Source organism: Eretmochelys imbricata, chromosome 20, assembly GCF_965152235.1.
Source record: "Eretmochelys imbricata isolate rEreImb1 chromosome 20, rEreImb1.hap1, whole genome shotgun sequence".
Classification (NCBI taxonomy): Eukaryota; Metazoa; Chordata; order Testudines; family Cheloniidae; genus Eretmochelys; species Eretmochelys imbricata.
The window spans coordinates 2,835,724-2,856,794 of NC_135591.1; the positions used below are offsets into that span (position 1 = coordinate 2,835,724).

Consider the following 21,071-nt stretch of genomic DNA (forward strand, 5'->3'; position numbering starts at 1 on the left):
GTTTCCCCAACCACTTCAGACCTATCTAGCCACAAAGGGTTAACCGAAGGTGTGATTTTAAACCAGTTTCTTTAAACTAGTTTCATTAAACCAGCGTAACCTACGCACACCTCCTTATATTGGTTCCCATCCGTTTATAACTCACATCGGTAACTGGACGGGCGCAAATGAACCAACGTAACCAGTTTGAAAACGATATATTACCCGCGTCCACACACAGGAGCTAAACCAGTTTACACAGATTTAAATTAAACTGGGACAACTCGCGTCTAGACAAGCCTGTAAAACTGGTCCCTGCTCAGGAACAATAGATGGCTTTAGGCCCAGCCAACCCAGGGCTTTTGTCCTGGCACAATCATGTCTGGTCAGGGGTGCATGATTTGTAGGGGGACTATCCAGTTACCCCAGTACAAGCCTTGGTATGAACCCCGTTACCCCAGCATAGTCCACCCCCCTTCCTGTCCGTTTACATGGGATAACCACATTGACGCTAGGGGAACTGTACGTTTCTCCTGGTCTAGTGAAAGCGGTACGTCTTGTGTGTTCAGACAAGGCCTTCTACCCGTCAGCAAGGTCCGCCAGAGGTGGATTCAGTGCAGACAGGGTCTGGGCCTCCCTCACCCACAAGGGAACCGAATGAAAGAGGGAAACCGACTATAAAACACAAGCGTGAGAAAGGCCTAGTCAGGGGAGTCAAGAGCGAATACACACGCCCAGCGTCAGCAGCCCCCGAGTTCGGTTTTAAGGTCCTCCCCCCTGTTTTGGCTTGTCCCCAAGGGCTTTTAACTCACTCGGGGAAGGGAGAGCTCCGAAATAGGGCTTTTACACTGCCTTGGACCCTGGAAGGCAATTTTTAACAGGCAGAGATGGACCCCGGCCGGCCAGAAAGGGGCTGCTGTGGCCCAGGTTCCCAAGCTCCGGGAAGTCCAGAAACTGAAACCAAATAGGGTTGGGGAGAAAAAAAAAAAAAAAAAGGACATTTCAAAAACAACAAGAGACGCAACAAACCCGGCTGCCATTTCCAGGCCACTTCCTGCAGGGGGGAGAGGAAAAGGGCTGCTGGCACCGGGGCTCCGTGTTTATGTGTGACACAGCCCTGGACCCCACAGGGGATTCCCCCCCAGCCCCTCCCCCCCCAAAATGCTGGGGGATCCCCCCCAGCCACACAGCGGGGACTCCCCTGGCTATCCTGTGATCTCAGCCACAGAACTCTCCCACCCCAACAGACATACCCATAGATTCCCCCTCCCCAACCACACATAGGAGACCCCCCCCCAGCTATCCATTCCCCGCCCCCCTCCACCCCAGCCACACCACGAGGGGATCCCGCAACAGCCACATCCCAAGCCAGGCACAGGGGGGCTGCACCCCTCCCCCTTCCTACGCAGGGGGATCCCTAACTGGGAGCCAGGGCTCCCGGGCTCCACCCCGCACCCCAAAACCCACCTCGCACAGGGAATCCCCCCCTCCAAAGAGGGAATCCTGCATAGCCTTGCCCCCCCCCAGCCAAGCGACAGGGGGGATCCCCCATAACCCTGCCCTCCTCAACCCAGCCAGAAGGGGATCCCCATAACCCTGCCCCCCCAAACCAGCCACCGGGGGGATCCCCCATAACCCTGCCCCCCCAAACCAGCCACGGGGGGAATCCCCTCCCCAGGCTGTGGGGGGTGGCTCTCCCACTCCCCCGCCCGCCCTGCCCCCCCCCGGACCTGGAGCGACGGGCGGTGCCGGGCCCGGCTCGGCGCCCCGGCGGCGGGTCCCGCTCACATGGCCCGGGCCGGGCTGCGGGCTCCGGGCTCGGGGCCGACTCAGCGTGGCCGGGTCCGGGGAGCCGCGCTGGGCAGGAAGCGGGGCCGGGCGGGCAGCCGGGTCCTAGCGCCGCCCTGTTCCCCCCCACCCCCGGGGATTGGCGGGGGGCCGGGTCCTAGCGCCGCCCTGTTCCCCCCCAACCCCCGGGGATTGGCGGGGGGCCGGGTCCTAGCGCCGCCCTGTTCCCCCCCCAACCCCCGGGGATTGGCGGGGGGCCGGGTCCTAGCGCCGCCCTGTTCCCCCCCCAACCCCCGGGGATTGGCGGGGGGCCGGGTCCTAGCGCCGCCCTGTTCCCCCCCCAACCCCCGGGGATTGGCGGGGGGCCGGGTCCTAGCGCCGCCCTGTTCCCCCCCACACCCTCCCCTGGGGATTGGCGGGGGGCCGGGTCCTAGCGCCGCCCTGTTACCCCCCACACCCTCCCCTGGGGATTGGCGGGGGGCCGGGTCCTAGCGCCGCCCTGTTACCCCCCACACCCTCCCCTGGGGATTGGCGGGGGGCCGGGTCCTAGCGCCGCCCTGTTCCCCCCCAACCCCTAGGGATTGGCGGGGGGCCGGGTCCTAGCGCCGCCCTGTTCCCCCCCCAACCCCCGGGGATTGGCGGGGGGCCGGGTCCTAGCGCCGCCCTGTTCCCCCCCCAACCCCCGGGGATTGGCGGGGGGCCGGGTCCTAGCGCCGCCCTGTTCCCCCCCACACACCCCCCTGGGGATTGGCGGGGGCGCCGGGTACTAGCGCCGCCCTGTTCCCCCCCCCCCACACACACACACCCCCGGGGATTGGTGGGGGGCCGGTCCTAGCGCCGCCCTGTTCCCCCCCACCCCTCGGGGATTGGCGGGGGCGCCGGGTCCTAACGCCGCCCTGTTCCCCCCCCACACACCCCTGGGGATTGGCGGGGGCGCCGGGTAGTAGCGCCGCCCTGTCCCCCCCCACACACACACCCCCCCGGAGATTGGTGGGGGGCCGGTCCTAGCGCTGCCCTGTTCCCCCCCATACACACACCCCCCTGGGGAATGGCGGGGGGGCGGGTCCTAGCGCCGCCCTGTTCCCCGCCCCCCCAATTGGGGGGCCAGGCTGGGTCCTAGCACTGCCTTCCCCCCTCCCCCAGGGATTGGGGGGCAGTAGCTGCCCGGGGGCAGGCTGTGCCAGTGCTGAGCCCCTTAAGCTCAGTACAAGAGAATGGGGGTGTCCCCAAGGATATGGTGAGGGGGTGCCAGGGAGGACACTAGGGACACAGAGAGGGAGCGGATAGCGGGGTGGGAGAGGTCCTGATGAGGAGAGGGGCAGAGGGCACTGAGGACACAGGGAGAAGGGGGTTGGGGGGCACCATGGTAGGACTCCCCAGTGTGATGCCAGCCTGGGAGACTTTGGGGCAGTCCCCTCCCCCCAGGTTGCTGGGGTGTTATCTCCCCTTCCTTAGAAAAGCTCTAGTCCCCACCCACCCTCAGGTAGGGGCATCTTCTTAGCTTCAGCTCCCTCCTCTATTCAGACACACCCCCACTCAGCTCCAACTCACAGCTCCCCTCCTGCCCCCAAAGGGACCCCCTGTCCCCCTCCATAGAGCTCATGGCGCTTTCCAGTGGGTCAGGGCCAGCATGCCCCACCTTGCAGAGGGGAGACCGAGGCACTCAAGGGAGTCACAGCAGGGAACAGAACCCAGGAGTCTTGGATCACAACCTCCCACCTTTGCTCTAATCACTAGGCTCCGCTCTCTGCCCAGAGCTGGGAGCGGAACCCAGGAGTCCTGGCTCCCCATATTGTGCTCTAACCATTAGGCAATGCCACCCATCCTCCTCCGCAGCACTGCATTTCCTCACTCCACCCTCCCCAAATCCGAGCTCCCCAGACTCCCAGATGCGTGGCCCCCTGGGAGCCTCCCAGTTCGCCTTTCACCTCTCTCTCACTCGCGCACAGAGCTCAGGAAAGCACAGAAGATGCCCCTCGAAGCGTAGCGCAGAGCAGGGAGGGCGAAAGTTGGCTAGATGCTGAGCATTTACAGCCTCTCCCTGGTGCATCCTTCGTTCCCACTGCCCGGCTCCCAGGAGAGCGATCAATCCCAAACCCAGCCTGCTCATCTCCATAGCTAACCCCAGGCCAGACCCCGCACCCCCACGTCAGAGATGAGCCCCAGGGGCAGAGTCGGGAACCAGCCTTGGTGGGCGGTGGGTTTAGTTCACCCCATTGTGGATCAGAATCTGGATCCGAAGCCCCATCCTGCATCTAACGTGCCCCACAAAGTGGGGGCTCAGACTAGCTCCTTGCAAGACAGCATGGATACTGGACCTCTGGGGAGAGGCCAGTGGCTGCATCTCCTGGCTTTGCTGAGCCGGGTCCAGACGCCAGCGACTTGAGCTTTCCATCTGCCGTAGCGTCAGCAGATTGGGGCTGCTGATGGCTCCCTCCCAGCTCCAGGGGCAAAGTGGAGGACCAGGAGGGGCACACGCATGGATCAGAACAGCCACCGGCCGCACCGATCCGGGAGGACGCAGGGAGCGGGCAGCTGGAGATGGAGAAATCTTACAGTGTAAGCGGGCACAAGCCCCCCCCTCAGCCGCTCTTCCCGGTGCCGAATGCTGACTCAGCCAGACAGCTAGGTATTATCATCAGCCCTCCCCTAGGCCTCTCACCCAAGGATCTCAAAGCACTCCACTGAGCCACCAGCTAATCCATCAGCACAGCCCCTCTGGGAGGCAGGCATCACTCCCATTTTACAAAGTGGGGAAACCGAGGCACAAGCCGGGAAATGACTCATCCACCCACCCCCCCAAGGCAGCACAGCAAGTCAGGGCGAAGAAAATAACCCAGGAGTCCTAGCACATCCACCCCACCCAGCCCCCCAGCCTTGCATCCCGAGCTCTGCTTCCTGTGGCAGACAGGAGGATGCAGGACGAGTCCAAGGCCCGTGAACCTTAAGACCCGCTGGGTGGTGGGGTGTCTACGTACTGGCCTAGACCAGCCTGGTACACACAGCGGGGAAGATGGAACGGTCACACAGTGAGGAGGAGACGGCTCCTGAATCCACAGGGACTGGACCTGAGAACATCAAACTCATCACACAGAGTTTGAACCCCCCGATGGCCAATTAGTTACTTCCCCTCCCCTGCGCCCCCACCCTCTCACCTGCCCTCTTCAGGAAGGGAGCCCGAATACAATCCAGGTGGGCACAAGCAGGCCAGGCCTCCAAGCCTCACGGGCATTTGCCGGCACGGCCAGCGCATGCTGCAGCCCCCCCAGCTCTCACTAGGAACACGGCACTCAGCTGCCCTTTTGCGCAGCCCCTGGGGGGGGGTCCCAGCCCCCGGCAGGGCTGCACCAGCGCCCTCTCCATCGCCATGCAGAGCCCAGCTCAACCAGACCCCCTCCCCTCCCCAGCCTGCCTCCCTGCGGGGGTGAGGGACGCACCAGGCAACCCCATTAGCGAGAGCCGTGCTCAGCTCCCGTTGGGGGCGGGGGGGGGGGAGACTTTGCTCGCCTCCGATGCCAGAGGCGTAAGTAGGTTAAGGAGAGAAGCTGTGGTAATCCCAAGCAGGGGGGGCGTTCCAGCATGGGAGGGGGGTGGGTGGATGGAGCAGGCCTCCAGCATGGCTTGGTGGGCTGAGCAAATCTGGGGGGGGAGGGGTGCAGGGGATCTCCCCTCCGCATTCACGCGCGGGGGCCCTGCCAAGCACAGAGCTGGGCACATGGTCCTGCCCGGCGAGCTCCCCGAGCCGCCCCAGCAGGGCCACTCCCCCAAGCGCTCAGGGGATCCCTCACTGAGCCAGCCCCCCGCTCCCCGCATCTGCTCCCAGGGCCACAGGCTGAAGGGGAAGGAGCGGGGGGGGGTTCCAACTTGCAGCGTTGAGGGAGGGGGTGCCAATCAGCTCCCCTTGACTCTAGGGCTGTGGGACGAGACGACTCCCACCTCTGCTCCCCCCCCACCGCGAAAGGCTTCCAGCCCCTCCCACCTGCATCACTGCTCTCCCTGGACCCCCACACCCCATCTCATCCCCACTCTTGTGGGAAGCCTCCAGCCCTCCAGGCTCTGAAGCCAAAGCAATTGAAGAAGGGGGGGGGGGGCTGCCTGCTGAGCATCCCTCGCCTCTCCTGCCTCCGTGCCACCCAAGGGTGCAGATCCCCCCCTCCATCGGGGAGTCCTGGCCACGTCTCCAAGCAGGCGTAGGAATCAAAAGTGGGTGGGGAGAGAAGGGACCCTGCATGCGCCTGGTCTGGCTCTCTGCCCTCCCCCAAGAGGGGCTAGCTGGATCGCTCCCGCTAGCCGGCCCAGGCCCCCACTCCCACCCCACCCACTGCTGCCGAGTTGGTCTATTTCTAAACCCTTCTGCTTTTCTCCTGCTCAATTCCAGCCAGTTCTGAACCTTCCGCCCCATCCCAGTGCCCCCCAACCCACCATCCCAGTGGCCCCAACTGCAAGAACCCCTCCCCAAGCTCCTCTGCCCAATGTCCCCCTGACTCCCCCACAGTTGCCAAGCCCACCCAGAGACAAGCTCACAACCCTGGGAGGCAGCAGATGAAGGCCGGAGTGGGGGACCCCGTCACCACCCCAACTCCTCTGCCATGGGGAAGATGCCACAAGCCGGCTCCAACAGCCAAAGCACTGGAGGGGGGGGGAATCATGTGCCGCCGGCCCCCCCAGCAGGGAGAAGGGACCAGGATTGGGGGAGGAGTGCAAGCCCCCCAGCTACTCTCACCTGGCCCCCTCAAATACACACAGGGCCTTGTCCCACCACCCCATAGCCAAGGGGGCTTTTAATGCTCTGCTGGAGACAGCTCAGCCCCAGGAGGGATTGGGGGAGCACCCAGGGGGGGGCAGGGAAGAACCATCAGATGATCTGGCCACATGGGCTTCTTTTCTGCCCCCTAAGTTACCGGCTGCCCCCCACCCCCGTTCCTGTAGCCCCCCGGGAGCATCTGGACAGGGCAAGGCACAGGCTGGTGTTCAGGGTGGGGGGCAGGATGCTAACAAGTCCAAGGGGCATGGGGGGTGGGGAGAGGCAGTGGGGGCTGCCTCCAGATTGGCCTGTGGCTGCCAACTCCTCCCCTCTCTCCCATGTCACACCCCCCCCCCCCCCATCAGAGACAAAACCAGGAGCCATTGTGGTCTGGGCGCCGCTCCAGGCGGCTGCAAGGTGCAGGGGGAACAGATGGCTAAGCTTGGCGAACGCTTGTGCCAGGCAGTGGGGGGGAGCCCCCCCCCGCCCAACCCCTGGAGAGCACCCTGCACTTCCCCTCCCACCCGTGATCAGCAGGCAGCCGGGAAGCCTTCGCCAGCCCGCTCCTTGGCTCTGCCCGTGAATCACCACCAGGACAAGCACGGGCGCGTCCCCAGCCAGGAGGGGGGACGCCTGACTGTGTCCCGGCAGGCCCTGGGAGAGATGGGCGGGGGGGGGGGTGGACGACAGGGCTCCCCCAGCACCGATCTGCCCAGACAACTCCTGGCACAACCGATCAGGGACACGGGACCCAGGGCAGCAGCAGCGTGAAACGTGACCAGGCCAGGCCGGGCGAGCCCTTCGCGGACCCCTCCAGCCTCGGCACGCTCTCCTTCCCAAGGACGCGGAGCCGGGGAAGAGGACACAGGCCCCCTCCGGGCCGTCCCTAGCACAGAGCCACAAAGACGGAGACCCCGGAGGGGTCCCATCAAGCGAGGCCGGGCAGCAGGCCCTGGCCCGATGCCACGCGAGGAGTCAGACGCCGGGCCCGCCCTCCACCCCCACGCGCCCAGGAACACCCCCCCCCCGCCTGCCACAGCTGCGCCAAAGCAGCTCACGCTTCCCAGGGACAATTTGCACAAGCGTTTTCACGATGTGTGTGGGTATTTATTTATTTATTGCTGACCCCCCCCCCGGAAACTTTGCTTTCCTGTGAAAATATTTTCCCACGGGCAGATTCACCCCCCTCACCCCGGCCCCCAGAGCCACGGTGGGTCAAAACTTTTCCGTGCAAAGACTTTCACCAGGCCTGTTTCTCACGCCCCCGGTTCCAATGCCTCCTCCCCAGTTCTGCCCCTCACCCCAGCTCCCACTTCACCCAACCCCCCTGGGCTCCATGCCCCTGGACCCAGCTTCCCTGCTGGAGAAATTTGACCCCCACCGGCATCTCCAGGGAGCAAAGGGCTTTCACTGGTCCCAGGATAATCTCCCTGCTGGGCGGCACGTGGCTGTAGGACCTTAGTACCATTAGCTCACCCCCCCACGCAGACCCCCAGAAATGCTGCCCCCCCACTCCCCCATCCAGACCCCCTCTCACAGTGTGGAGGTCGAGGCTAACAAGGTCGCAAGTTGCCAGGCAGCAGCAGAAGACAAGGGAGGAAGCTTCCAGCATCACTCGCCAGTCAATACGAAACAGCTGGAGAGAGGGGATCAGCCAGCCCCCTGCGCCCAGCGGAGACCCTGGTGCCCCCCTACCGTGCACCTGCGGCCCTGCCCGGCACCTCAGTCCCCACTGGCCCAGGCTAGCCAGACGCTGCCGGGAGCCGCCTGCACCGTGCGCCCGGGGAAAGAGGAGAAACAGCCAGGCCTAGGCTTCGCTCCAGCTGCCAAGACCCTCTGCTCTGGCCTCCCCCTGCCACCCAGCGGGACCAGAGTGCTTTGCAAACCCTAGCTCAGGCAACGGGCACCACCCAGCTAGAGAGCCCAGCCCAGCCAGAGCCCTACAGCCTCCGGACCGGGCCCCCAACACACACTGACCCCCTACCCCGGGAACCAGGCAAATGTTCTCCCAGATGTGCAAGTGGGGAAACTGAGGAAGGGAGGTGAAGCAACTCCCAAAGTGGCCGAGCTGGCGGTAGAACCCAGGAGTCCTGACTTCCCGCATCCCTGCTTTAACAACTAGATCCCCTTCCACCCCCAGAGCCTGGGATGGAACCCAGGAGTCCTGGTTCCCAGCCCTCCCCCCACAACTCTATTACCCAGTGACCCCTCATTTCACATTCATTCCCAGCCTGACTGCAGGGGTCTGGGGAGGACCCCCCCATACAAGAACCCCTAAGAGGAGCATCCCAGATGACACTGATCACAGAGAGACCCCCAAGAGCAGGCAGGGGCCAGGCCATGACAGAAGGAGGGAGGGTCCCCCAAACCCATCCCTGGGAGCTAGGCAAAGCACAGGCCAGCCATGCCAGGGAACAATCCTGCCCCAGAGCCCCTGGGGCAGGGAGGGGGAACAGGCCAGATGGTGCTTTACCAGCTGTGTCCCAGGCCCCAGACCACCCTCTGCACCCCCCACTCTGCCCACATCACAAGCCCCAAACTCCCCCAGGCCTCTGTTTGCACCCCCCCCACCCCACCAGCTGCGTCACAAGCTCCACCCCCCCACACACACACTTTGCACCTCCCCCCCAGCTGTGTTCCAAGACCCAGATCCTCCGGGGCCCCCACTTTGCACCCCCAACCCTCCAGCTGCATCACAAGCCCCCCCCCCCACACACACACACATACTCCCCTTTGCAACCCCCCCACCCAACCGCGTCACAAGCCCCAGACCCCCCTCTCCACCCCCCCTCTGCTGCGTCACAAGCCCCAAACACCTCCCTCCCGCCCCCCCGGACAGAGTTGCACAAAGTTTCTCCCAGCATCCAACGCCCCCTTCGCCTGGGGGAGGGCAGAGCGGAGGGACCCCCCCCCCACACACACACACACACTCCAGGCAGCCGGATCGGGGGATCCCCATGCGGGGGGGGGGGGCAGGCAGGGCCCATGGCTTTGGGACCCCGGAGGCTGCACGCAGCAGCTGGGCTGGGGGGGGGCAGGATGGGCTCAGCTGGGGGGAGCCGCCCCCCCCGGGGGTGCACCCCGCGCTCCTTACCTGGCCGAGAGGGGGCGGGGGGGTCCCGGGGCGCAGCAGCTCCGGGCCGCCGCCGCCGCCGGGCTCTGGCTGGGAGCAGGTGGCTGCAGAAGCCCGGGCGGGCGCTGATGTCACCGGCGGGCGCTGCTCCTCCCCGCCCGGCCCCGTGCAGGAGGCAGCCGGATGAATTATTTAAAGGTGCAGGAGCCATTTGCAGCCGGAGCGGAGCGAGCCCCGGCCCTGATGTGCGGGAGGGGGCGGCGGCTGCAGGCCGTAATAGGGAGCCCCCACCCCACCCAGTGCATGGGGTGCCGTGGCGGATGTGCACTGTAATGCCCCCCCCAATGCACCGTGACCGACGTGCATCGTCATGGGGGGGCCCCCCCAAAGCACCGTGACTCACGTGCATCATAGGGCCCCCCCAAAGCACCGTGACTCACGTGCATCATAGGGCCCCCCCCGTGCATCGTGACGCACGTGCATCGTAATGGGGACCCCCCATGCACGCTGACCCACGTGCATCGTAATGGGGACCCCCCCATGTACACTGACCCACGTGCATCGTAATGGGGACCCCCCATGCACGCTGACGCATGTGCATCGTAATGGCCCCCCCATGCATCATGACGCACGTGCATCGTAATGGGGACCCCCCCATGCACGCTGACCCATGTGCATTGTAATGGCCCCCCAATGCACCATGACCCACATGCATCGTCATGCCCCCCCATGCACCCTGAGCCACGTGCATCATAATGGGGCCTCCAATGCACCATGACCCACGTGCACTGTCATGGGTCCCCCCCCCCAATGCACCAGGACCCATGTGCACTGTAATGGCCCCCCAGTGCACCAGGATCCACATGCATCATAATGGACCCCCCCCCATGCCTGTCTGGGCACCCTCCGATGCCCTGGACATGCCACATGCACCCTATGACACCCCCCCAGTACACCAGGCACAGGGTAAAGAGTGGGTGCTGGTGGAAGCTTAAATGGGTTCAAAGCCCTAGGGAGCCGCACCTCGCTAGAGCCCCCTGAGAATGGATTTAGGGGTTAAAAAAATTCCCTTCTCCACCCACCCCCTAGCCCTTGGTTCTTTAGCTCAGGGTTGGAAGCAGCCGGGACCTCTTCCCAGCTCCCCCCGACAGTGCCAGGGGAGCCCACCCCAGCCAGGGCTTTCCCCAGCTGGGCTGGGATCGTAGGGTTAGGCCCTGGTCCCCTTTCGGATCCTGCCCAGCAGCAAGTGCGGGCAAAACTTTGAGTGAAGCCAGCTCACCCTGCCGCAAACTAATGCCCCAGGAATGCAAGGGGGGCGCTCCTCCCGCAGAGCTGGCATCGCCCCAATCCCCAGCATGCTGATAGGGGGTGCTGTGCCGCTGGAGATCCCGACTGCTCGTGCCCATGAACATCCGGTCGGCCCTCCACCAATGGAGGGGTTAATCAGCCGGAGAAGGGGGGTCTTCACTTCCTGTCCCAAACTGAGCGTGTTGCTGAGAAGGTGCTAAACAGCTGCCACGCCCCACCCCAGAGGCAGCTGCATTTCAGTGACAGGTGATCTCCAGGCTAGCTAAGTTGCAAAGCATCCTGGGAATCTTCTTTCGAAGCCTGGGCCAGTTCAGGCACCGCAAAGGCAGGCAAATGCTTTCCTCTCCGTTCGCTGCTGCGCTAAATCTTGTGCCTGGGAAAGGGGAGAAACCCCCCCCCACCTCCGTCCTGCTCTGGAGCAGTTGAGCAGCTAGCCGGAGCCCTCCTGCCCCGCTGCATGGGGTACCATTACGGCTTTGCCCCATGGGCAGGCCGCGAAATAGCCAGTCTCTGCCCATGGCCGATGGGGAAATAGAGCTGGTTTTGGCGGGGGTCTGAGCTACACATGGTCCTGGGGCACTGGCTGCTTTATGGCACCTGAAGCTGCCAGGCAAAGGTGGCCCCCAGGCCTGCGAGATAAAGGAATAGGGCAGGGAGCTCTGGGACTGGGCACCACCCGGTTGGAGGGGCGTGAGAGCCCCGCAGCTAGCTCCATCCGAGGGGAGAGACACCGTCCCTGCTGGCTGGCTTCGCTGCTTCCCTCCCTGGCATGCTCAAGCCTGACCCTCCCCTGGGGCCCTCTGCAAAAAGGGGGTCCCAAAGCCTCTTGTGTTGAATGGGGTGCAGGCCAAGGGCTCGGTGTTCCCCACGCAGCCCCCAGCATCGGGCACCTTGGTCAGGACAGCCAGCAGACCCCAGAGAAGCGCTTTTCCCCTGCCCCTTTCCTGTGCCCTCTGGCGGGGGGCTGGTGCCTGGCCCCTGGCTGGCTGATTGCGCGGGGGAAAGTGTGGGGCGGAACTGGCGAGACCTGGCACCGATCACCCACCCGGGGCTCCCTGGCACACAGGCCGAACCTCTTGGACTCTGAGCCGCGGGGAGAGGCCGTGTCACTCCCTGCTGTGTGCTCGGGCCAGCCTGGAAACCCCCCGCCCCAGACTGCAGAGCGCCCCACGGAGCCTGTTCCCCACCTCGGCCCAACAGGAGGAGCCAGGCTGGTGGGATTTTCAGCCCTCCCCACCCTGATGCTTCTCCCTGTGTCTGCTCAAAGGCAGGAGGAGATGGGCTGGGTGAAATGTCCCCCCAGGCGCTGTGTCCTGAGCTGGGGGAGAACCCATCTCTGCCCTGCACTAACCCCAGGGGAGTGGGGCTGGAGGGGGGGGCACTGGGGCACATAGCCACTTTCCTCTTGCAAGGAGCCAGGGTTTCCCAGGGCTGGTGGGGCTGGGGCCTTGGTCCTAACTCATTTCCCCCCTCAGGGACTGGGGGGGGGGGGGCTCCTCCCCTTCTCCCACGGTTCATGCCCCTCTCTCTGACCCCAGACCAGGCTCCCCTCCCAACCAAGGGCCTGGCCTGGATTCAGTGCCAAGTGGGGCATGAAAATCTGACCTTCCCCCCCGCATTTATACTCCCCCCCCCCCCCCCACAAACGGTCAGAGGCCTCCCCCTTGCGAGGCTCCCGGCCCCTCTGCTCTCACTAGGGGGAGCCCCGAGCCCGGCCCAGCCACACAAAAGGCCCAGCTGCTCTGGGGATGGTGATTAAAGCCAAGAGGCAGCCGAGCAAATGGCTCTTTTGTGTTTTCAAAATGGTGCAAGAGACAGGAGGCCTGGGGGGGAAGGGGGCTGCTGGGCACCCCCACAATGGAGAGGCCTGCAGGGGGCAAAGGGGACTGTGGTGCCTCCCCCCCCCCAGCTGGCTTCACTCCAGCTACCAGGTCCTGTGTAACCCCCTCTCATCTAACCCCCCCACCCAAAAGCAGCTCCCCGGGGTCTTGGCTGAATCCCGCATCTGCCTGCCCCCCCCAACTCCTTCCGGGTCCCAGCCAGCGTTTGCTGAGCCGCTGGGTGCTTCTCCCCCTGCCAGGCCCCGGCAGGCTCAGCCCCGCAGGGCAGGGCCCACGGGAGGGGAGGCCGGGCGAGGGCTGCCAGCGCCCTGGAGCGTCCTACCCCAGCGGTGCCTTTTTAAATCAGCCCCCAATAATACGGAAACACCCCTCGCCAACATGGACCACCCCGCACCCCGGTGAGGCCAGCCCCGGGCTCCCCAGAGCCAGCCCCCACCCCCACAGCTAGGAGCCCCCACAAAGCATCGGAGCCCCGTCTAGATGCGGCTGGGGCAGATCCGCACGGCTCGGGCTAGCCCCTGTACATCACCAGCGGCGCAAAGGGGCCCTGCCTGCTCCGGGCCGCCCCCTGCCCTGCTGGGTTACAGATGCTGCCAGGAGAGCGGTTTGGAAACTCCCTCCCGCCCCCAGCCCGGGGCCATGCACCGTCTGGCTCACTCCAGGTGGGTGAACCAGCCCCTTCCCCTCTACGCTTCCCCGGCAGGGGTGGGGCACTTCAGAGCTGCACCCTTGGCACACGCTGGGGGACCCACATGCCCTGGGGCCCCAGGGCTCCGCCCACTCCCATAGCTCTTCTTACCGGGCTGGGCGGGGGCTCTGCTGTCCGCCCCCTCATTGCGTTTAGCCTCCCTGAGGCAGCTGGATACAGTCTTTGGCTCCTGTTGGACTGTTGCCCTCAGAGCCTTCAACAGCTGCCACGTTCCAACCCAGAGGTGGCTGCATTTCAGTGGCCTTTGTATTGCGGTAGTACCCAGTCGTCCCAGTCACAGACCTAGGCCCCTTGTGCCAGGTGCTGCTCAGAGACCAGGGGCCTGGGCTGGCTTAACTCCAGCCTAGTGTACAGAGCCCTGAGCTGGGGGGCAGAACTGGGTTCTAGGCCCAGCTTCGCCACCAAACCAGCTCAATCACTTCCCCTCCCCAGCTTTTGTCTAAGGTCCTCAGGGCAGGGAGAGTCCCACCAGCTGTACAGCAGCCAGGGGCCCTGAGCTCTCAGGACCTCGAGATGCGGCTGTAGACCCATGGGATCGGCTCAGGGAAGATGCTGGAGGAAACAGAGGGGCCAAAGGGAAACACCCCACTTATTGCACATGAACCTGGCTCGCGAGCTCTCTGGCAGCTGCTGTGAGTGGAATATCCTCGCCCCAGTCCCCAAGCCAGCCCTGCAAGTGGAGCAGTGAGCAACTAGACAAGGCAACCAGCTGGAAGTGCATCCCCCCAGCCTCCCTCTGCTCTTGCATGGGGTACAGGCTTTGCAGAGCAGTGGCTGTTAGCGCCGGACCCAGACACTCAGGAGTTAACAGAGCCAGCCGCAGCCCGCAGGTACAGCTGAGCAACCCGCTGCTTCTCCCTCACGGACTCTGCGCTGGCATGTCTCCTGCAGCACTTCCCCCAAGCCCCGGGCTGCGTCATCGCCCGGCTGCCAGCGAAGCCATGTTAAGCAGGCACTGGTGCCAGACCGGGGCTTTCAGGGCAGAGGGGGATGGGGTCAAGGACTGGGCCTGGAGCCGGGGCAGTGCCAGAAGGTGGCATTCAGGAGTCTTTCAGTCCTGGGTAGGTGATGAGCATATTAGGAAGCAGACAGGGCTGGGTACTCGCCCCTAGGCCAGTGGCCCCCACCTCTTAAAGCCAAGCCCAACGGTTGCACACCAAGAGACAGAGGCTCATTCCAAGAGACCACCTGCCCCTGGGAAGAGAACGGCGCCGGCCGAGGGAGGACATTGGGCCAGGCCAGGCCAGGCCAAACTGTTTCAGAGCCAAGGCCCTTTGTTCTCTGCTCCCCAGAAGCATCCGACAAGCTGCTCTGCAATCTCAGGCCCTCGCTACCCACCTCCCCCAGCCACCAGGGGACAGAGTTCGGCCGATCCCCCCACCCGCTAGTTAAGCGTGGGCAGGAGCCGGGCCAGAAGATTGCACCGCAGCACGGCCACGGGGGGTGGCCACGGACTAGCCAGGAGCCACAGACAGCAGCTCAGGTTGGGAGAAATGACTCAGCAGCTAGACTCCTTGCTGCCGCTCAGCCCCTCTGCAGGGCACAGAGCTGAGGGGAGGGAAGGGGGCAGCCGAGGCCCAGCGACCAGCTGGTTTAGAAGCTAGTGGCGATGTTTTACTAGCCCTGTAAGTTATGCTGTGGCTCCTAGAATCCCCCCCCACTGATCCAGGTGTCACCCCTCACCCAGAACTCTGCCCCATGCAGATCCTGCCCCCCACAGCCTCAACAGCCCTGCTTCATGTTTTAGACAGATGTTTTATTGGAAACTTTAAATATACTCTGGAGACAGGACAACACCCAGCTCGGGCCCGAGGAGCCGGGTGGGGATGCGCTGGGGGAGAGGTATGACGGAGCCAGTCGCTCACGAGTGCTCTTCGGCCAGCTTCTCCGCCTTCGCCACAGCCTCCTCAATGGGGCCCACCATGTAGAAGGCCTGTTCCGGCAGGTGGTCGTAGGTACCTGCACAAGAGGGAGCAAGGGGCAGCAGTGAGGAGGGGGACCCAGCTTCCCTGCACCCCAGGGACTCCCCACAAGGGGGCAGTAAACACCAGGGCTCTTATACATGTGGGGAAGGTCCCTGCAGCTTCACAGGAATCATGGGGGGGGATATAGCGCGCACACACACCATGCCCTCCCCACCCCCCTCAGCCCAAAGAGCAGCTCCCCAGATGAAGCTGGAACACACCAGCCAAGTCCCTGCCAGGCAGCCCAGGACAGCAAGACAGCCACGTACCTCAGTGCCCTGCTTGCAGCACCAGGAGATGTGGGTCCAGCCTCCCAGCTAAGAGCAGAGGGGAGACTCCATGGGCCACAGCCATTGTACCCCCTACTTCTAGGGCTGGGTTAGCTGAAAAGTCAAGAAGCCCCACCCCTGGCACCTCACCTCCGAGGATGTCCTGGAAGCCCTTGATGGTTTCCTTCAGTGGGACCAGTTTGCCCAAGTGGCCAGTGAAGACCTCGGCCACCTGGAACGGCTGGGACAGGAACCGCTGGATCTTGCGGGCACGGGCTACTGTCAATTTGTCCTCCTCCGACAGCTCATCCATCCCCAGGATGGCAATGATGTCCTGGAGGGATTTGTAGTCCTAGGGGGAGAGAGAAGCGCTGCAGGCCACCGACAGGCTGGCAGAGCTGGGGGCAACCAGAACTGCCCGCTCCTCGGCAGCTAACCAGGGCTCCCAGCTGGCCAAGCCTTCCGTACACAGATCCACAGGCTGTACCCTTGAGCTTCCCCTTCCCATCAGCCTCTAGGCCAGCTGCTGTGCCCCCAGCCTGGGGGCACAGAAGAGGGGACCCAAGCGCCTCCCAGTCTGTGCTCCTCCCCTCCCCTCTGTACAGACAGGGAACTGAGCTGCGGAGAGAGCAATGGACTTGTCCCAGCTAACACAGCAGGGAACTGGACTCTGCCCTTCCACGGCCCAGTCTCACCTCCTAACCACGGGGCCTTTGTCGCTCTCACCCCATACAACCTCCCGTCACAGCTCTCACCTGTAGGATCTTCTGCACCCCCCGGGCCACATCGTAGTGCTCCTGCCCCACGATGTTGGGGTCCATGATGCGGGAGGTGGAGTCCAGAGGATCGACGGCAGGGTAGATGCCCAGCTCAGCAATGGCGCGGGACAACACAGTAGTGGCGTCCAAATGGGCAAATGTGGTGGCAGGGGCAGGGTCGGTCAAGTCATCAGCTGGTACGTAGATCGCCTAGGCAACAAGAGAGATGGGCTATGATGGCTGAATGCCAGTGGGACGTCACCCTTGAGGTCATGATACAGCAGCACTATGGGAAACCTCTCCATGAGCCGGGAGAGGCCTGTGTGTCCGAGGGCGCACTGACGGGCCACTCCCCAAAACAGTTACCTGCACAGAGGTGATGGAGCCCTTGCGGGTGGTGGTGATCCTCTCCTGCATGGTGCCCATGTCAGTCGCCAGGGTGGGCTGGTACCCCACGGCTGAGGGGATTCTGCCAAGCAAGGCGGAGACCTGAAAGGAAGCAAAGCCAGGTCAGGCGGAGGCTGCAGAGACACAGACGGCCTTGCCCGGACGGGAGCCTTTCACATGGATTGGACGAGGTGGGACAGTTCCATGGTGAGACACAGAAGGGCCACCTGGACCTGCAGGGAGTTCCTCCCCCGACCCCGCTTTTCTCTGGTGGCCAGTGCTCCCTAGCTCACCCCGTTGGCCAGGGGACCTGCCAGTCAGGCTGGGCAGGTGACCATGGCTCCCTGGCACCACCCTGCCGCCATACCTCAGAGCCAGCCTGCGTGAACCGGAAGATGTTGTCTATGAAGAGCAGCACGTCCTGGCCCTCCTGGTCCCTGAAGTACTCGGCCACTGTCAGCCCAGTCAGCGCGACTCTGGCACGGGCGCCTGGGGGCTCGTTCATTTGCCCATAAACCAGGGCGACCTGCAGCACAAAGGGAGCGAACGTGTTACCAGGACAGCTGGGGCTGCTCGCCAGGCCCCACCTAACGCCCTCCGCTGGGCCGTTCCAGGAGCCCCAGGGCTATGGTGACAGACTTACTGCCCGCGGCTAGGGACAGCCCTAGCTCTGCCCCCAAGGACCACACATTTCCCAGAGGGGCTGACCCCGAGGCTCTTTGCTTGGCCAGCCACAAAGCACTGCTCAGGGCACGCTTCCTAGATCTGAAGGTTCGGCTTTCCCTCCTGGGCAAACACGGCGGAGCAGCTCGACCCCTAGGGACCTTATCCAGGGCCCCCCCTCACCTTGGAGGTTGTGTCCTTCAGATTGATGACTCCAGACTCGATCATTTCATGGTACAAGTCGTTCCCTTCACGGGTTCGCTCCCCGACGCCGGCAAACACCGAGTAGCCACCATGGGCTTTCGCCACGTTGTTTATCAGCTCCATGATCAGCACGGTCTTGCCCACGCCAGCGCCTCCGAACAGACCTGGGCGGGCGGGTGAAGTGAGTGCAGTTGGTTAGCTCAATAGCGCCCTGACAAGCAGCTCCTTTGCCACAAGGCTCTCCCTGCCCCCGCCCCTTTTTCCTTCTCAGGAGATTGGAAGTGGCTTCAGCAAACTCAGAAGAACGAAAGTCACCAGGTTACTCATCAGCGAAGGAAACAGGGCGCATTAGCAAGGGCAGGAACGGATACGACTTCTGAACCCACCACGCTCCTCTTACTCGGCCCCCACACTAACAAAGGTTCAGGGTAGCTTCCTAAACTCTGAAAGGGAGTCCAGCTCCATGAACCACGTGCTGACCCCCCCTCCCGAACCCCGCCTCCCTCCCCCACATGGGCCCTTTGATTTGCAACGTACCGATTTTGCCGCCCTTGGCGTACGGTGCCAGCAGGTCCACCACCTTGATGCCGGTAACCAGGATCTCTTGCTCTACGCTCATCTCAACGAATTCTGGGGCTTCGGCGTGGATAGCAGCAAACCTGCAAGACAGGGGCCCAGAGGATCATGTCAGCTTGCAGAAGTTGGATGGCCTGGGAGGATGGCATTCAAGGCCTGCTAGGGTGTACTGTGCCACCGGCCGGCGACCACAGCTGGAGGAAACACGAGCCGTTGGGGTTTCTCTTGTTGTGGGCAGCGGAGGTTCAGTTCACTCTGCTTCTCCGCATTTGTACCGCACCTAGGTAACCGGGACCCACGCTGGCTGGATTCAAGGCACTACTGAAATCTAAGGGCAGAAGTCACTTAATAGGGAGAAAACATCCGATGTTCAGTTTAGCTCCTGCCAATCAAGTCCCTGTAATGCCAAGGAGACGCCAGTGCAAACTCTCAGCCATTTACCTAGGCCCAGAGGGTCTGCGACAATGCCCGCCCCCCCACTCTCTCAGGCAGTCCCAAGTGACATGCAGCCCAGTCTCTTTGCAGGGGCTTGCCCCTTCTCCCCCGCCCTGCAAGGCCGGAGACCGTTTGCACTTACTGTTTGGTCGTTATTGGGCCTCTCTCGTCGATGGGCTCCCCAATCACATTCATGATTCTACCAAGGGTCTCAGGGCCTACGGGGATTCTGATTGGGGCCCCGGAGTCCAGCACTTTCTGTCCTCTCACCAGGCCTTCGGTACCATCCATGGCGATGGTACGAACTGTGTTCTCACCTGCCAGGGCACGGGAAAGGAGCATTACATGGATGCTACATAAAGGTAATCACAGGTAACAAGACAGTTGCTGCAAAACCTGTCCTGACTGACCACTGCAACCTGTCCTGACTGACCACTGCTCTGTGTGTGTGTGTTTCTCCGTACTCAGCAGGGAGGACAGTTCCAGGGACGCCTAGTGGTTAGGGCACTAGCTTGGGAGAGCTATATTCAGCTCCCTGCTCTGACACGTGTGTGACCTTGGGCAAGTCGCTTTGCCTCTGGTACTGGAGGCTGCATAGGTAGCCAAGGTGGAAAGGACATCAGAGCAGGTGACGTGCACAGGAGTCCCTGGGAACAGCTTTCACTGCATCCCCCGCTGTGGCTTCCTCCTAGACAGATTCAGGCCAGCAGCCATTTTAAGCCTGCTCCTCCTCAGACCATAGTAGTGGCTTCAGCATGCTCAGAAGAACGAAAGTCATCACATTCGATCATCAGCGAAGGAGCCTCAACCCTGTGCCAGTTACAGACCTGGAGGGGCCACCGCTTACCCAGATGCTGAGCCACTTCCAGCACCAGCCTGGTGTCCCTGCCCTGCACCTCAAGGGCGTTCAGGATCGGGGGCAGCCCCTCGTCGAACTGGACGTCCACCACGGCGCCGATGACAGCCACGATGCGGCCCATGGCAACCCCGGCCTTGGCGGCGGGGGCTGCTTGCGCTGCATAGTCCCGTCCTGGGACGGGGCAAAGGAGGCGAGAGTCAAGGTCAGATGCTGGGACAGGGGACAGGCTGCGATGCCCCACCAAGGGATTTGGGGGAAAACAAGCTGCTTGTCAGAGGGAGCTGGGCCCCGTGGGAGAAATGATCCTTGCAGCCGTTGCTATCTGCCCCCCGGGGGGACCAGCGCCCCCTGCTCCCAGGGCGAGTCTCCCGGCCCCGAGTTTCGCCGCCCGCTGCTGTGGGAGGCCAACCTCCCTCTAGGCCGCCCTGACCTGGGTCAGTCCCATCCCAACCCAGGGCTACGGCCCCCTCCCCGATGCCCGTCCCCGCCACTCCCCTTCGGGCCCGGTTCCAGCCCGGCTCCCTCCCCGGCACCGCCCCCCGCTGGAGCCCAAATCTCCTGGGGTTCCCCCCCCGCTCCCACCCCCCCCCCACTGCGGCCCAACCCCCAGATCCACCTTCGCTGCCCGCCCCCCGCGCCCGGTTCCAGCCCGGCCCCCCCCCGCTCCCTTCGACCCCCCCCCCGCTTCCACCCCCCCCCACTGCGGCCCAACCCCCAGATCCACCTTCGCTGCCCGCGCCCCCGCGCCCGGTTCCAGCCCGGCCCCCCCCCGCCCCCTTCGACCCCCCCCGCTTCCACCCCCCCCACTGCGGCACAACCCCCAGATCCACCTTCGCTGCCCGCCCCCCCGCGCCCGGTTCCAGCCCGGCCCCCCCCCCCGCTCCCTTCGACCCCCCCCCGCAGCCCGGGTCCAGCCCGGCCCCCCCTTTGCTCCCGGCCCCAAGGTGACCCCGCCCGGCCCCGCACTCACGGGCCCCGCCGGCGGCCGCGCCGCGCAGCAGCAGCTCGCGGAGCGGCCCCGCGGCCCCGGCCGGGCCCAGCGCCCCGCGCCGCAGCAGCGGGGAGGCGGCGGCGGCCGAGCAGCGACCCACGAACCCCAACATGGCGGCGCAGAGTGAGCCCGGCCGCCCGCCCGCAGAAGACCTGCGCCGCGGGGGCGGGGCCGCCGGGCCACACGTCACCCAGGCCAGTGCGCCCTGTTGGGCGGCGGGCTTGCCCGTCCTGCGGCCCCGCGCGCTCATTGGGCGAGGCTCCTGTCCATCGCCCCGGGCGCCTCTCTTCCATTGGGCAGGAGCTCTGCCACTCGGGGCACGCTCCCCCTCCCAGTTGGTCCGCGCGAGGGAGGAAACCCTCCGCGGAGCTTGAAGGGGATTGGCCGGTGCAGCTGGAAAAGGCGGGCTCCCTGCTTAAGGGCACAGGACCCAGGAAGGCGTGAGCACGTGTTCTGCCTTGTCCTTGCTGCAGGGCAGCCCGGACCTGGCGGGGATGGGGGGCTGGTCGGGGGGGGGAGGGGG

The 21,071-nt window shown here is 64.3% G+C and overlaps 2 protein-coding genes and 2 non-coding genes across 7 annotated transcripts in view; all 4 read right to left on the reverse strand.

The window, feature by feature from the left end:
* Nucleotides 1-9,697, reverse strand: part of BAZ2A (bromodomain adjacent to zinc finger domain 2A) — a 35,097-nt gene extending 25,400 nt beyond the window's left edge. Inside the window, exons 1-2 of one of the 4 annotated variants that reach the window (XM_077838204.1) lie at nucleotides 1,710-1,803; nucleotides 792-933 (exon numbers count right to left, since the gene is read on the reverse strand). The gene's annotated coding sequence lies outside the window, so the exon portion shown is untranslated. Of the gene's footprint in view, nucleotides 1-791; nucleotides 1,019-1,709; nucleotides 1,847-9,605 lie in introns of those variants that run through there. The other 3 variants (XM_077838205.1, XM_077838202.1, XM_077838203.1) reach the window with 3 other exon arrangements.
* Nucleotides 9,698-15,177: 5,480 nt separating this feature from the next.
* On the reverse strand, nucleotides 15,178-20,699 carry ATP5F1B (ATP synthase F1 subunit beta). Its single transcript, XM_077838675.1, has 10 exons — nucleotides 20,528-20,699; nucleotides 19,546-19,728; nucleotides 18,841-19,015; nucleotides 18,225-18,346; nucleotides 17,667-17,851; nucleotides 17,188-17,346; nucleotides 16,800-16,922; nucleotides 16,431-16,643; nucleotides 15,826-16,027; nucleotides 15,178-15,401 (listed from the first exon to the last, which is right to left on the reverse strand). Exons 1-10 carry the CDS (start codon nucleotides 20,658-20,660, stop codon nucleotides 15,304-15,306), a joined length of 1,593 nt encoding a protein of 530 aa, XP_077694801.1. The 5' UTR covers nucleotides 20,661-20,699; the 3' UTR covers nucleotides 15,178-15,303.
* LOC144277960 (small nucleolar RNA SNORD59) lies at nucleotides 17,950-18,023 on the reverse strand. Its single transcript, XR_013348499.1, has one exon. It is a non-coding gene; the product is annotated as a small nucleolar RNA SNORD59 (small nucleolar RNA).
* On the reverse strand, nucleotides 19,425-19,498 carry LOC144277961 (small nucleolar RNA SNORD59). The gene has a single exon (XR_013348500.1). It is a non-coding gene; the product is annotated as a small nucleolar RNA SNORD59 (small nucleolar RNA).
* Nucleotides 20,700-21,071: the final 372 nt, after the last annotated feature.

Excerpts from the sequence above, each read along its gene's own strand:
- ATP5F1B (XM_077838675.1), bottom strand. The coding sequence starts at position 20,660 with ATGTTGGGGTTCGTGGGTCGCTGCTCGGCCGCCGCCGCCTCCCCGCTG. Across the intron at positions 19,016-19,545 it reads GGAAGTGGCTCAGCATCTGG|GTGAGAACACAGTTCGTACC; the intron begins GTAAGCGGTGGC and ends GTGCCCTGGCAG. Across the intron at positions 17,852-18,224 it reads CGCCAAGGGCGGCAAAATCG|GTCTGTTCGGAGGCGCTGGC; the intron begins GTACGTTGCAAA and ends CCGCCCGCCCAG.